Here is a 13,287-nt window from a genome sequence, read left to right as displayed (position 1 = left end):
GCGGTTTGAAGAAAGGGCGAACGAGCGTCGAAGCTGTGGCTGAAGGACCTTCGGCTTAACATGATAACGATGGTGAAAGATGGAACCGACTTAAAGAAGAAAAGACTACCTAATCCTTGATAGTTTGCTTCATGGTCAATAGTAAATGTCACGGACATGAATGTAATTTTGTCCAGGCTCCTGTGCCTATAAATAGATGAACAGTAACATCGTACTGTTCACGCTACATTGTAATCACATTTTCACCTTCTGTCAAGACGAAGGTATCAATGAAATATAAATATTATAAGCATTTGTTCATATTTAAAAAAGGAAATGAGAATGTAGATAATCTGTCTCTATGTTGCCATTATTTACATTCTTATATGTTTCATGTTTATTTATTTATTTATTTATTCATTCATTTGCTGAGATGATGAAGGTATGTCCTTCATGACCTTCGTCCAAAAATCATCATATTCGAAGGGATATAATGTTTTGGAGGACGAAGGTCCTTATCCATTAACAATTGTGTTGCCTTACTCTTGGTGTATAGCATTCGAAAGCAAGGACCAACGAGTTCTATTGGCCCAACATGATAGCTGATTGTTTCAAGTACTACAAAGGGTGCCAAGTATGTTAGAAATTCGGCAACCTGTAGTTGGTCCCCGCAGCCGAATTACATCCTATCATTAAACCTTGAGCTTTTAGAGGATGGGGATTGGACTTTATAGGAGAGATTCATCCTTCATCATCAAAAGGGCATCGGTTCGTGTTAGTTGCCACTGATTACTTTACCAAATGGATTGAAGTCGTTGCTCTGAAGAACATGACACACAGGGAGGTAATTGAGTTCATAACTGAACATATTATTCATAGATTCGGTATTCCCCAGACTTTGACTACAGAACAGGGGGCTTCTTTTATATCAAAGGAGGTATGTGAGTTTGCCGAATTATACAGAATTAAATTGCTCAATTCATCTTCGTATTATGCTCAGGCCAATGGACAGGTCGAGTCTAGTAATAGGACATTGATTAGCCTCATAAAAAAGAAGATATCTGATCATCCTAAGCGTTGGCATAGGATTTTGTCCGAAGCTTTATGGGCTCATAGAATATCTAAACATCGTGCTACTAAAGTATCTCCGTTTGAGCTTGTCTATGGGTAGGAAGCAATGTTACCTGTAGAGATAAGTTTAAATGCTGTCAGGTTCGCCAAGCAAAATAATCTGACTCCCGGTGATTATTATAATTCAATGATGGATAATATTGATGAAGTAACCGACAAGAGAGTGACAGCCTTAGGAGAAATAGAAAAGGACAAGATCATGGTCGCCAAAGCTTACAACAAGGTCAAGACTAAATCGTTCCAAGTAGGGGACCTGGTATGGAAGACCGTCTTGCCTCTAAGGAGCAAAGACCGGAAGTTTGGGAAGTGATCGCCAAGCTGGGAAGGCCCTTATAAGGTCATACAGGTGATGTCTGGTAACGCCTACTTGTTGCAAACATTACAAGGCAAAGACTTGCCCAAGGCGTTAAACGGGTCTTTCCTCAAACAGTACCATCCTAGTATGTGGTAAGACGCCTAAGGAAACCGATGTGATCACATCGTGTTAGTTACTTTTGGTTCGCTCAGCTCCGCCAAAAGGCAGGGGGCATATGTTGAGCGCCAAAAGGGTGATCGGACGGTCTGCATTGGTGGTGCGGATGGTCTGCGCGCGTAGAGCCAATTACGGTTTTAAGTTTCTTGCTACGGTTGTTAGCTAGATTCGCGGGATTAGCTCGAGAGATTGGTTTGTAACGGGTCCAGCCCCCCTCCTCTATAAATATAGAGGAATGCGGTCGATTAATGATCATCAATCGAATTAATATTCAGTTTATCTCTCGTTTTTACCTTAGGCATTAGAAGTAGTTCTAGTTTAGTTTTAGTTTAGTCTCTCAATCCCCAAATTCTTCGCTTCTCTTCGACTTTACGTCGATTAGAGGTGTCTAGGGTGGCATACCGACCCTAGACAACACCTAGGATCTCTCCTCCCCGACGGGGTCCCTCTCGGGAGCGAGATTCAGGCATCGTCGGCGAACTCTGCCGCCCCTGCGCACGCGCGGACCGTCTGGCCTATAGGTGCGGACCGTCCGACCCGTCATTTAGGGAACCTTAGCCCTGTTCCAGGTCGCGGACCGTCCGCACATGTGCAGAGAGCACTGCTGCCAGTTCTCAACGCAGTGATTTGCATCTCCTCTGAGGGACCTTCGTCTTCAAATTGTTACTTCGAATAAATAATAATATGAGGACGAAGGTCCATGAACTTAACTTGTGTTGCCTTGTTTTTTATGCCATGAACAATCAAAAACAAGTATTCAACAACTCCCACACCACCTGTAGTACTACACAACATGGAATGTTGGACACCCATAAAGGAAGGAAACATGCATTATGCATCTCAGGACCCACTATGCATGGAAGATTTTTCCACTTTCTCTCTCATCATGTAACCCGCTTCCTTAGAAATATAAGTGGCAACACCGATTTTTTCTTCCTCAAGAGAAGAATTGAAGCCAAGATATGCTAATCTCTCGACCAAAATTTCCCTCTTGATTTTAGACACATCTCTCTTGTTCTCCCATGTTTGTAACCCTTGCTACAAACATCTAGCTCTCATGCTCAAGAACATGATCAAACACCACCGAACTGGATGGGCACATTGCTTGAACCCATATAAATCATGCGCCTCTAAGTGGTAGCCATCCTTGAGCTACCAACTTTTCGTTGTTATTTACTACCACACCATCTTCAATTTTTTTTATTTCTAAACACCCATTTGGTTCCAATGAAATTGTTGAGTTCTTGTACTATCTTTATTTTGCACACTGGTTGGAGGCACAACTCTAATAGAATCATCATCAACTTCTTGCACCTCTCTATCTCTAATATCATCGAGAGGCATACTCCACTATTTCATCTACCTTTGCACCTCTCAGATCATCTAAATTTTTACTTTGCACTTGAGACCCATTAGTTTCATCAAACTCCACATCATGCACCTCCTCAACAATATCATGTCTTGCGGTACATTGTATGACTTAGCTACTTGAGGAGTAACCAACAAGAAATTCCTCATCACACTTCCTCTCAAGTTTGTTCATTTTTTCGTGGCAACGTAGCATGTGTAACCAAAGACCCCAAAGTATGAAATATTTGGTTTCTTCCAATCAACAACTCATATGTTGTCTTCTTCAAAAAGCAATTACCTGCATGACAAGCGATATTAATTGTGTCTTCCAAAAGAGACTCACATTTTATCATGGATTATATTTGATTGAATACTCATGTTTGATCCTCACCTTATCACACAAGTTATCAATTTCTTTTTATTAATTTACTACCAACTACCATTATCACTTGTCACTTTTTTATTTTAATTTTAACTCATTCTCATGCCGCTCAATAAAAGATTTGAATATATTGAAGACTTCACTCTTATCATTAAAAAACACCCATTCATGTGAATGTTGGTGAAAGATTTGAATATCTTAAAGACTTGAGTCGTCTTTAAATAAAACATCCATACGTGTCGTGTGAATCTTTATGTGATCATATCAATGTTCTAAAATAAAACTAGTTAGTTACTCCTATATTGCTATAGTTTATATATATTGTATAGATAGACCTTACTTAAACGAGATATTTATTCAAACATGATTATATTTTTAATTTATAAATTATTAGTATATATATAATTATTTAAAATCTCTTCTTCATATAACACAAACAGACATAGCTAAACGCTTCATTCCCTTTGAGTAAGGTTCGAATCCTCCCACCTCCATTTTTTTTTTTTTGTTATTCTGACGCGCGGAGGAGACATTCACGCTTATAAAGGTGTAGTAGATTACTGCCATAACAGAAGCCTAGTACCTATGACTTCCCGAAATTGCAGCACCAAACTACACCAGGGTGCCGTTTGGTTCCTAAAATGTAACGTAAATGGTAACGGTAATGGTTTGAATTCGATTACTAGCGGTAACAAGTTTGAATAGACTGGTATCAATTTCTAGTGTGGTATCCGATTACGGTTGGACTTTAAACAAACATAATTTAACGTTATTTGTTACCTATTACATTACAAATTTGTGAACCAAACAACACCCAGTTGCCATGATCAAAGACAACATACTCATTGAAAGAAACGAAGAATAAGTAGAAAAAAAAAAAACTAAGGTGGACATTCAGTCATCATTATAATGCCGCTAAATTGTCACCCTACACCCAACCAAAGAACCAACACAAACGCAAGAGTTTGCATCACTAGTTGATAGCAACATGAACCATTGCAGCGCATCGTAGCTACTTATGTCCACCACATGGTATTCTAAGATAGATAGTCTGACGTGCACTTGTGAACAGCAAAATTTATGTATTCTTATGATGAATTCTCTCAAGGTAAGCAATAAACACTGACTTGTTGACATTTCAGACAGAAAATATTTGCTCTAGTGCTAGGAAACTAGAAAATGAAGAAAAAATTAGCATTATCTTAACCTAGTGAATGCATCAGGGCAAAGTCATTACAAATGAACGATGGACTGGGATTTTTTTCAAGGTTCAGTAATAAATACTGGAGTAGATGGGGCAAGACGTGCATGAAATTCACTCTAATGATACATCAGCGACTTAGTGAAGATATTCGTTTTACTCATCCTTCATGGATTTTGGCAACCCGTACACAGAATTTCTAACCTATGTGGTGACGCAGAAAGAAAGGTACGATTGATCAAAACATACCATGGCCTTTGTGAGTAAGGCATTCCCTGGAAAGTTTAAAGTGTTTCAGGATGATCAACATCTAGTATGATCGGCTAATCCTGTCAACTTCTGAATCCACATTCCCTTTCTGGTTGTTTGAGGAAGCAAGGAGCGAATCCCAAGAGTTGGCGAGCAATACTCTCAAATTGCTAAATGGACAGCTGTACTAGAAACTTGATTCTGCGACTTTCTTTTCTAGCAAGCTCAACTTTGTGGCTGCGATGTGGATTCACTGGCATTAACTGCTTCAGGAGCAGCTGCAGCACCAGGATTAGCATCAGCATTAACATTATCAACCTGATCACGCTTGTCCTCCTGCATCTCTATGTCGTGGCTACCAGATGATTCCTCAGCTTCTGCTTCAGCCATCTCTCCGTCAACATCACCTGCTACATGCTCTGTTCCATTTGGTACTGCTGTTGTATGCTCAGGTGTGCTCACAGACTCTACATCAGCAGGCCCAGAAATTTCTGTAATTTGCGTGCAATCCGAACATGGCAGCCCATGAGCAGCTGGATATGGGTCAGTGCACTTCGTTATTGTAGATGTAACTAGGAGATTCTACAAACAAGAGAGATCATAGATGGCAATGAATGTTTCAGAGCAAGAAAATCAATAATTACTCATGTAAGTATTTGGATAATATCATAACACAAATATAATGAATGAAGGAAAACTGTCAGAAGATACACTCTCAAACCTAGACATGGGAAACCTCATTTCATCTTTCTTACTTACAGACTGTAGCAACTGGTACATTGTAAATTAATTGATCTATTTGTTATCAAGGTGCACTCGATGTTGTTTCAAAAAATCATAACTCAAACCAAGGTATATTATTTTCACTTCAGATGGTAAACCAACAAGTAAAAAAACTTGCACTTTACATAAATAGGGCAAACTCAGAGTACAAGGTTGCATAACTAAGAATTGCACGGTACTGATATCTAAGCAATGGTGAAAGCTCAACTGACAAACCTTCTCCAGGGCCAATGTAAGCTTTGGTAATTTTGTATATGTTCCTTTTGGATCCAACAAAATCTGTCAATGGAAACTAATGTAAGAATATTGGCATCAAAATAGGAAGGTATAAATGAAAATGGATTCCTCTTATACGTAACTGTGTCACTAACATTAATATGGTGTTTGGGTTGAGGATTGGGTTAGTCCATCATTTTTCACTTCTCACTTTTTTTGTCTGGTTTGTGCAATGGAATAGATTGATACAACATCACCTCATTCCTCACAAGCTACTAATTAGTACTAGCATAAGGAATGGAGTCATTCCACAAAATTTAAGGAATGGAGTCATCTAGAATGGTTTGATTCCTCAAACCAAACACCCTCTAAATTTTTAGGACAAGTTTTAGAAAATAAATGGAAGGGGAAAGTCTCACCTCACAAAGCCTTTGCAGTGTGAATGGAGGACCCTCTTCAAACCTTTCAAGGGCTGCAAAATAATTCAACAAACAATCACATATATGCAAATAGTCCAAAAGCAGGCATTGCAACTAGTCCATAAAAGGAGTCATCTCTAATTATCTGTAAGAAATATATTAGTTAATGTGCAAGGAGGCCATGCATGAGCTGCATGGAAAACCCACCAGCAGCTTTCAAGTACCTAGTTGGTCTAATCATAATTTGAACGTGTTTGTAATGTTAACAAACAAGTAGAAGGTCCATGAAATGCTATTCTCAAATTAACAATGTTCTTTAGAAGTAATAAAAGACCAGGAGTACGATGTAGCTATATCACATAAATATAAAAGCACCATTACACAAACTGACTTCAAAACTCATGGAAGAGGCGCGACACCCAAGGTTTTAAAGTCGGGCGACTAGTCGAGAAGTCAGTGCATAGGTGATAGTTGATCTGAGCGACTCGACTTTCTCTGCTAGTCGCTCGACTCATCGACTATTCACAACTAGTCACGACTAGTCGTAGCAGTTCAGTCGAGCGACTTGTTTGGGCCTAGGTATAAAATGTGAACCCACCCAGCCATCTTCGCCCTAGTATTTAGGATGCTAATGGACAAGTTTCCTACCTTATTTGGACACCTTGTGTTGCCCACTTCTTGGATCTCGTGCTGGAGGATATTGGGAAGATAAAATGGTTTTGTGGTTGCATTGCTAAAGCAAAGATGACAGGAATTATCTATGGACATTGAACAATTCATGACTTGATGATGACCAAGACAAATGGTAGCGATCTTGTAAGGCATGCAACTACTCGGATTGCAACATCCTTCCTAACATTGACTAGTATGTGGAAACAAAGACAAGGGCTGAAAGCTTTCTTTGTTAGTGATGAATGGTGTGAGAGCAAATCAAAGAACACTGAAGTAGGAAAAGCATGTGTTGTCTGTTGCATTTTGGCAAGCAGTAGATGATTGCATGAGAGCAAATCAATATTCTTGATGATAGTTGATGGTGATGAGAGACCAGCAATGGCTAAAATGTGGGCTGCCATGGACCATGCAAAAAAGAGCATAAAGGAAGCTTTGGAACACAAAGACTGATGAATGGATGAAGTAATTTCTATTGTTGATAAGAGGTGGGACAGTCCGATGGATACCAATATGTATGGGGCAACACTGTTTTTTGAATTCAAACAAGTTCTTTGAAATCAGAGAGAACAACAGAAGGCTTGCTACAAGACTCTGTTCAATATTTAATGATGTATTGTACAAGATGGAATGGATGAAGATATACTAAACAACGTGTTTTTTAGTGTGTCAATATGTTTTGTCTTAGCATATATAGAAAATTATATCACTACACGGAGTTTCGTCGTGCGTCGTCCCCCTCCCCACGCGTGTAGCGAGCGTCGCCAGAGTTCCACGACGCACTCAGCAAAATATTAAAAATGCATGCCCATTGGGATTTGAACCATGATCTTTAGGAGAGAAGCGCTCGCTTCTAACCACTCCAGCTCATGTTGGTTTGTGTTTTACAAAAAAACCGTATATAATATGTAGAAACAGTAGCGATGCACAAGCAACTAACTAGTAAAAATATAATCATCAACGTATGTTCGACTAGTCTGTCCTAGTCACGACTAGTCTACTAGTCAGTAGTTGCACGACTCGACTCGACTTCTTGACTCGAAAACATTGGTGACACCAATAATTTCAAGCACTGGTTCTTTTACCAATAATATCCATTGAATCTTTGGTCCAGCAAATCGCAAAGCATGCAGTGCAGATTAGTGTGTCTAGCTTCCAATGCCATGAAAAAGTACTATTTCAATGCTCCAAGTTCTTAACGATCAAAATAAGTTATATCTATGCACAGCTAAGAACATGAACTACTGCATAACTCAAAGGTCGAACGAAGAAGAATCTAATATCTACAGTCAACCAGGATAATAGGTCTATTCCACCTTGAAAATATTCAGAAATACATATACACTGCAACAGCCGAAATTTACTTGAACTTTATAAAACAAAATAAGTGTGAAGGCAGTACCACCATTTAGCCGACTAAATAGCTCTGAGAAAGACCTCAGTTGCCCATCATTTTGGCTCACCATTTCAACCTCAAAATATTCATCCAAGACCTTCACATGATGAACATCAGTTTAGAAGATAAACACATACAACACAAATCGCCACGAACTACAGCCAACATACCCAAACCCAATACACATACCTGCTTCAATTGAATAGACAGTACACTCTTGAGGAACCTCCAGTCATGCCTGCAAAGGAGTTAGTCAGAAGTATAAATGTTCTGCTCCAATCTTTTGTCCCAGTATTCTGAATGCAGCAAGAATGCCTTTTAAACAAAATGCAAGAAACATAATCAATTTAGTGTCCTGGTACAAGCCAAGTTAGCATCTTACAACAGATTCTACTCAAAGACCATAAAACACGAGAAAATTGGAATTGTGCCATTATCAAAGTTGGGTTTCGCCACTTTGCCATCAATCGTAGGGGCTTCGTTTCAATGCCATTATGAAACTTGACACAAATGCTGCAATGCCATTTTGTTATTTAATAAAAAGAAAAAAGAAATTAAAGATATCGAGAGACAATTTTGCCCTTGCCTAGTTCTCATGGCTCTTCTCGCATGCCGTCCGTTCATCTCGTCAGATATCGCCGGCATCAGCTAGCGCTCGCCTCCGGAGCTGCCATCGTCATCACGTGTACGGCCATTCCTATTATTCACACCAGGATCTCCGATCCGACAGGACACGACACTCCGCCTGGGCTGCCACCAATGCGTTCTACGCCAGGATCTCAAGCAGTTCATCGGCGTCGGCATCACAACAAGGCTGTTTGACGCCGTGGGCGAGGAGAGCAGCGGCATGACAGGCGCACTGCTGGAGACGCGGAGCAGCAGTAGGCCCCGGCGGAGTAGCGACGACATGCCAAACCTGGCCTGGCCGGCGCCGTGAGCTGGCACACGGCGACCGACTGGCCGAGAGCAGAAGGTGCCATCCTCGCCGCCGCTAGTGGGCGCGTTGGAGCCGGAGCCGAACGTAGGTGAGACGATGATGTGTTGGCCACGAGTGGCTAGCGCAAAGGGCACGCAGAAGAATGGCGCACGCAGGCGGAAGACGAGACAGACGATGCCAGCGAAGGCGGCGGCGACGAGGAGCATGGCGAGGAGAGGCAGCGGTGAGCACAGGGACAAAACTGTCTCTCTATCACCCTCGTTTCTTTTTAAATTTTATTAAACAACGAAATGGCATTACAACTTTGTGTCAAGGTTTATAATGGCATTCGAGCGAAGCCCCTCTAATTAATGGCAAAGTAGCGAAACCCACTTTTGATAATGGCACAGTTCCAAATTTCTCATAAAACGCATGCACCATCAGTTTAAATGAGACAGTAAACTAAATTATTTTTGTGCAAAATGATGAAGGCACTCAGTGTTAAAACTTAAAACTCTAAAAGAACAGAAAAATCATCCATGAATAGAAACTATGAAGCAATATATAGGAGAAGTTCAATACCAGAACTTTCCGGTGTCAGCTATAACTTCAATGATGCTTCTCATGTCCTCAGGACTGACATCAACATTTGTCACTGTATCCCTGAAATGAAAATGCATTGCATTAAAGCTCATAAGCAAAGTAAAATTAAAGTCAATTTCAGTTAATAAAACTGGAGACAAAGACCAGCAATGTTAACATTGCCCTACAATATAAAGAAAATGTGCCAAAGAGATGTGATGTGATTTTAAACATTGAAGAAAACAAGAACCCTGACCAAAGTTCCTGGACAATTCAAGTCCATGTAAAACTTTCCACTGTATCAAAAAAGGTGTTGCCATGAGGAAAATGCAGTCACCATTTGAACTTCAATAGCATCTGAGTGAATATTTGGTTTTTGGTACGGCCATGCATATGAAAAGATTGACCTCGAATTATGTTTAGCAATGAATGGCTGAAGTTCATTTTGAATACCATGTTGTATAACAACTAGGAATCAAACCTATTTTTTAATGGAGGAATTATCTTTTTGAAATTATGATGGAAGAAGAAACTACTTGACTTAGACTGGATCAAGAGTTTCAAAATTACAAGATTAAAGAGAGAGCATCAAGCTAAAAGTACTTCAAAGTTCTGCTGGAATTTAGCATTTCAATGCAAGCTGTGCAGAGTCAAGGAGATACCACAGCACAGGGGTAAAAAGAAAGGCAACAAGATCAACAAAGCAAGTTGGGGTAGGCTAGGAAATAAAGACACACTTGTACAATGTCTTGCAATGAAAATGAACCAGGCCATGCCCACGTTTTGATCCAATCGCAAAGGGAACTTTCTTTGTCACTCTTACAACTTTGGTCCCATTTAGGGCTATTTGCTTGTACATGCTTATAAGATTTTGCTTCAAATGAACATCCTTCTCAATCAGAATTCATGCAAAACTAGGATGGGTATATCCCTGGTGACATCAATTGCATCACAAGGACATCTACTGTATAAGTCGTCTCCAACAGCTTATTCATCATCATCTGCTACTTTAAATTCTACTATGTGAATAATGCAGCAGTGCAAAAACAATGTTTTGCGAGGTCATATGCACGATCTGCTGGCCCTAGCCTAAAGCAAATGGAGATTTCATACAGAACCACCATTGAAGAACGCGTATAGAGGCAAATGGAGATGTTATACAGAACCACCATTGAAGAATGTGCAGAGTGATACAGATCAATAGCTGTCACATAAATCTGCATCACTTACTCGTCCACCCCGTCCTCCGGGGCTGCGTCCTCGATAGCCTGATCTGCGTCAGAAGTTGACTCTGGAGCCACCGTGGACGCCGCAGAGTCCTCCACCATCGCACCACTCTCCACATGCTGATCCGAGTGAACAGCGGCTTCAGGGGCCGCCGCTCGCACAGGCACCGCTGCATTCTCCGTCACGGCACCCTCCATTCGTGGTTTTCCCCGATTCTGCAAGATAGGCGAAGAATCATAAATCCGGACAATCGAGCGGGCGCATGGCAGTGGACGGTGGCCTAGGGTTTCGACCTTCCGAGGGCGAGAGGACCTGGGGGCGCTGCAATCTAGGGTTACAGGACTCGTAACAGCGGAGGCGGTGATTGGAGGGGAGCTCACCTACAGTTTCGACGCCAGTAGCGGGCAGAGGGCGGGGGAGGACAGGGCTGCAAAACGGGTATTAGGACAAATCTAATGTTTTAAAGTAGATATATATATAAATAAATATATATATAATTGGATGCTAATATTTTATTGTGTTATCATACACATTATTATAGATAAGTCTAAAAATTTGTATAAATTAATTATATATTATTTTCTCTCTACAATAAAAAAGTGAAAAAATTATCCGTATCCATATCTGAATTATCCCGAATTTTATATCTATTATTCGATAAGATATGTGATAAAATTTGAGGTTTACTTTTTATAAAACTTTACGAGCTCAATGTTAAAAATAAAAATTTAAATTTATATAGTAGATTTTATATCCTATTTATTCATAATCCAAAAAAGACCAAAAATTACTATCTAAGTAAGTAGTTGTTTTCATCTCTAGCTGCCTCGCTTTCTGGGGTCGACCTGTCGTGGTCAAGGGAGGTGTGTGTTGAGCTCGCTTCTCGTCCGTAGATTGAAAAAGGAGAAGGTTCTGCGAGGGAAGGGGAGCTGGGCCCAGTCGAATTGTGGGCCTAGGATTCTAAAACTTATCGCACCACCAAACTAATGGCAAGCAAAATGATGAAGAGAGCCTCTCCAACAACTTCTAAAAATTAATCTTTCAATACGTGTGGATTATAATCTCTCTAAAAATCTTAGTACCTAAAACAAAGTCCATACTCCAATAGCACCGTAAATAAAAACTGCATTGCGGACATGAATCATCTATACTCGATGATGTAGGTCTTCTTGAACTGGGTGATGAGCCTTTTAGCGTAGACTTTATCACCACCTTTTTAGCGTCTGAAGGCCTGAGCCATGGTAGAAATCGTAGCCTTCTCTTTCGTCCGCAGTTGTGAAGACATGTGGCGATTGAGTGAACGTGCATGGGGGACTGGCGGGTGAAGGCTCTTGGCCCCAAGCTCGCTATCAAGGTTCCCAATCACTAGTACGATCTTGTCGTGCGCTTGCGCCTGCCCCTCGCCCTTGAGATTCCATAGTCGTGTGTGTAGCCGTCGGCGGCGGGGAGGCTTACTCGAGGTAGTTGAGGATGAAGAGGGATTCATAGACAGGCGCATAAATGTTAAAAAAGAGCGAGTGTGAGTAGAAGCGTTGGCGAAAATTCCGCACATGAGGAGAGGTTTTTTGCGTGATAAGGTTCTGCTGGACTGCTCTTTTTAAATTTTTCCCTAAATTAAGAATAGAGATTAGGGGTATTGGGATCTGCTAGAGATGCTCTACGGGGGTGTTTGGGACTGCTTCGCTTCACGAAAATCAACCCACCTTCACAAATATCTAGCCAAATAGTACCAACTTCCAATTTAGCTTCACCAAAAATGTGAAGGTACTTCTAACTTCATTAAAAAGTGTGAAGCGGCTAAAGAGGTACTTCACAAATGAGTAATTTCAACTCCCTCATGAAGTTAGGGTATAAGTTACACATATTTGCGATCGGTTACCCACCCTCGAGAAACAAACTACTTTCTTTATATTCCCCTGTCTAGCACCATTTTGTTAGCTAATGGCCATGGACGCATCTACGTGCCCTGGCCATGGTGGCTGACCACATTCCCGCGCTAAGCGCCCTCACCGCATGCCTTTGGTCGAGTGCATGCCCATGCACTGCCTCCTCGCCAAGGCCGGCTGTAACGCCCAGAATTTGAGAGTTGAAATTTTCTTTCTCCAGTACTCACCAAATTCGGGCGTTACCTTTCCTTTTTCTTTATTCTCGCCATGCCTTGTTCTTTTTCAAAGTTCTAGCGAGAATTAGCTCGATATCTTGTGTAAGTAAACCCTAGTGTTAATTCTTGTGGTTGTTACATCATGCTGGACCACACATCTATTTTGTTTGTTGAGTGAATTGGTGAAGTATGCATTTCGGTGAAGAACTAGAGC

General features: G+C 40.8%; 1 protein-coding gene across 2 annotated transcripts; it reads right to left on the bottom strand.

Annotated features, from left to right (window-relative positions):
• Positions 1-4,487: 4,487 nt before the first annotated feature.
• On the bottom strand, positions 4,488-11,426 carry LOC100216692 (uncharacterized). 2 transcript variants are annotated; one of them, XM_008659932.2, is made up of 8 exons: positions 11,266-11,426; positions 10,976-11,187; positions 9,746-9,826; positions 8,437-8,485; positions 8,254-8,344; positions 6,183-6,235; positions 5,764-5,826; positions 4,488-5,346 (listed from the first exon to the last, which is right to left on the bottom strand). In XM_008659932.2, exons 2-8 carry the CDS (start codon positions 11,167-11,169, stop codon positions 4,990-4,992), a joined length of 888 nt encoding a protein of 295 aa, XP_008658154.1. In that variant the 5' UTR covers positions 11,170-11,187; positions 11,266-11,426; the 3' UTR covers positions 4,488-4,989. The 2 variants fall into 2 exon arrangements, with proteins under 2 accessions (XP_008658154.1, NP_001136570.1); NM_001143098.1 differs by having other exon boundaries at positions 4,496-5,346; positions 11,353-11,389.
• Positions 11,427-13,287: the final 1,861 nt, after the last annotated feature.

This window comes from Zea mays, chromosome 9, assembly GCF_902167145.1.
Source record: "Zea mays cultivar B73 chromosome 9, Zm-B73-REFERENCE-NAM-5.0, whole genome shotgun sequence".
NCBI classification, from domain to species: domain Eukaryota; kingdom Viridiplantae; phylum Streptophyta; class Magnoliopsida; order Poales; family Poaceae; genus Zea; species Zea mays.
Note: the sequence above shows the minus strand (reverse complement) of the source record. Positions and strands in the feature narration are given on the sequence as shown.

Bases quoted from the DNA above. Each gene is read 5' to 3' on its own strand.
- LOC100216692 (XM_008659932.2), bottom strand. From the start codon at position 11,169: ATGGAGGGTGCCGTGACGGAGAATGCAGCGGTGCCTGTGCGAGCGGCG. The intron at 8,486-9,745 runs GTATTGAACTTC...ACTCCTTTGCAG, and splicing joins GCTGACACCGGAAAGTTCTG to GCATGACTGGAGGTTCCTCA. The intron at 5,827-6,182 runs GTGAGACTTTCC...TTCCATTGACAG, and splicing joins CACTGCAAAGGCTTTGTGAG to ATTTTGTTGGATCCAAAAGG.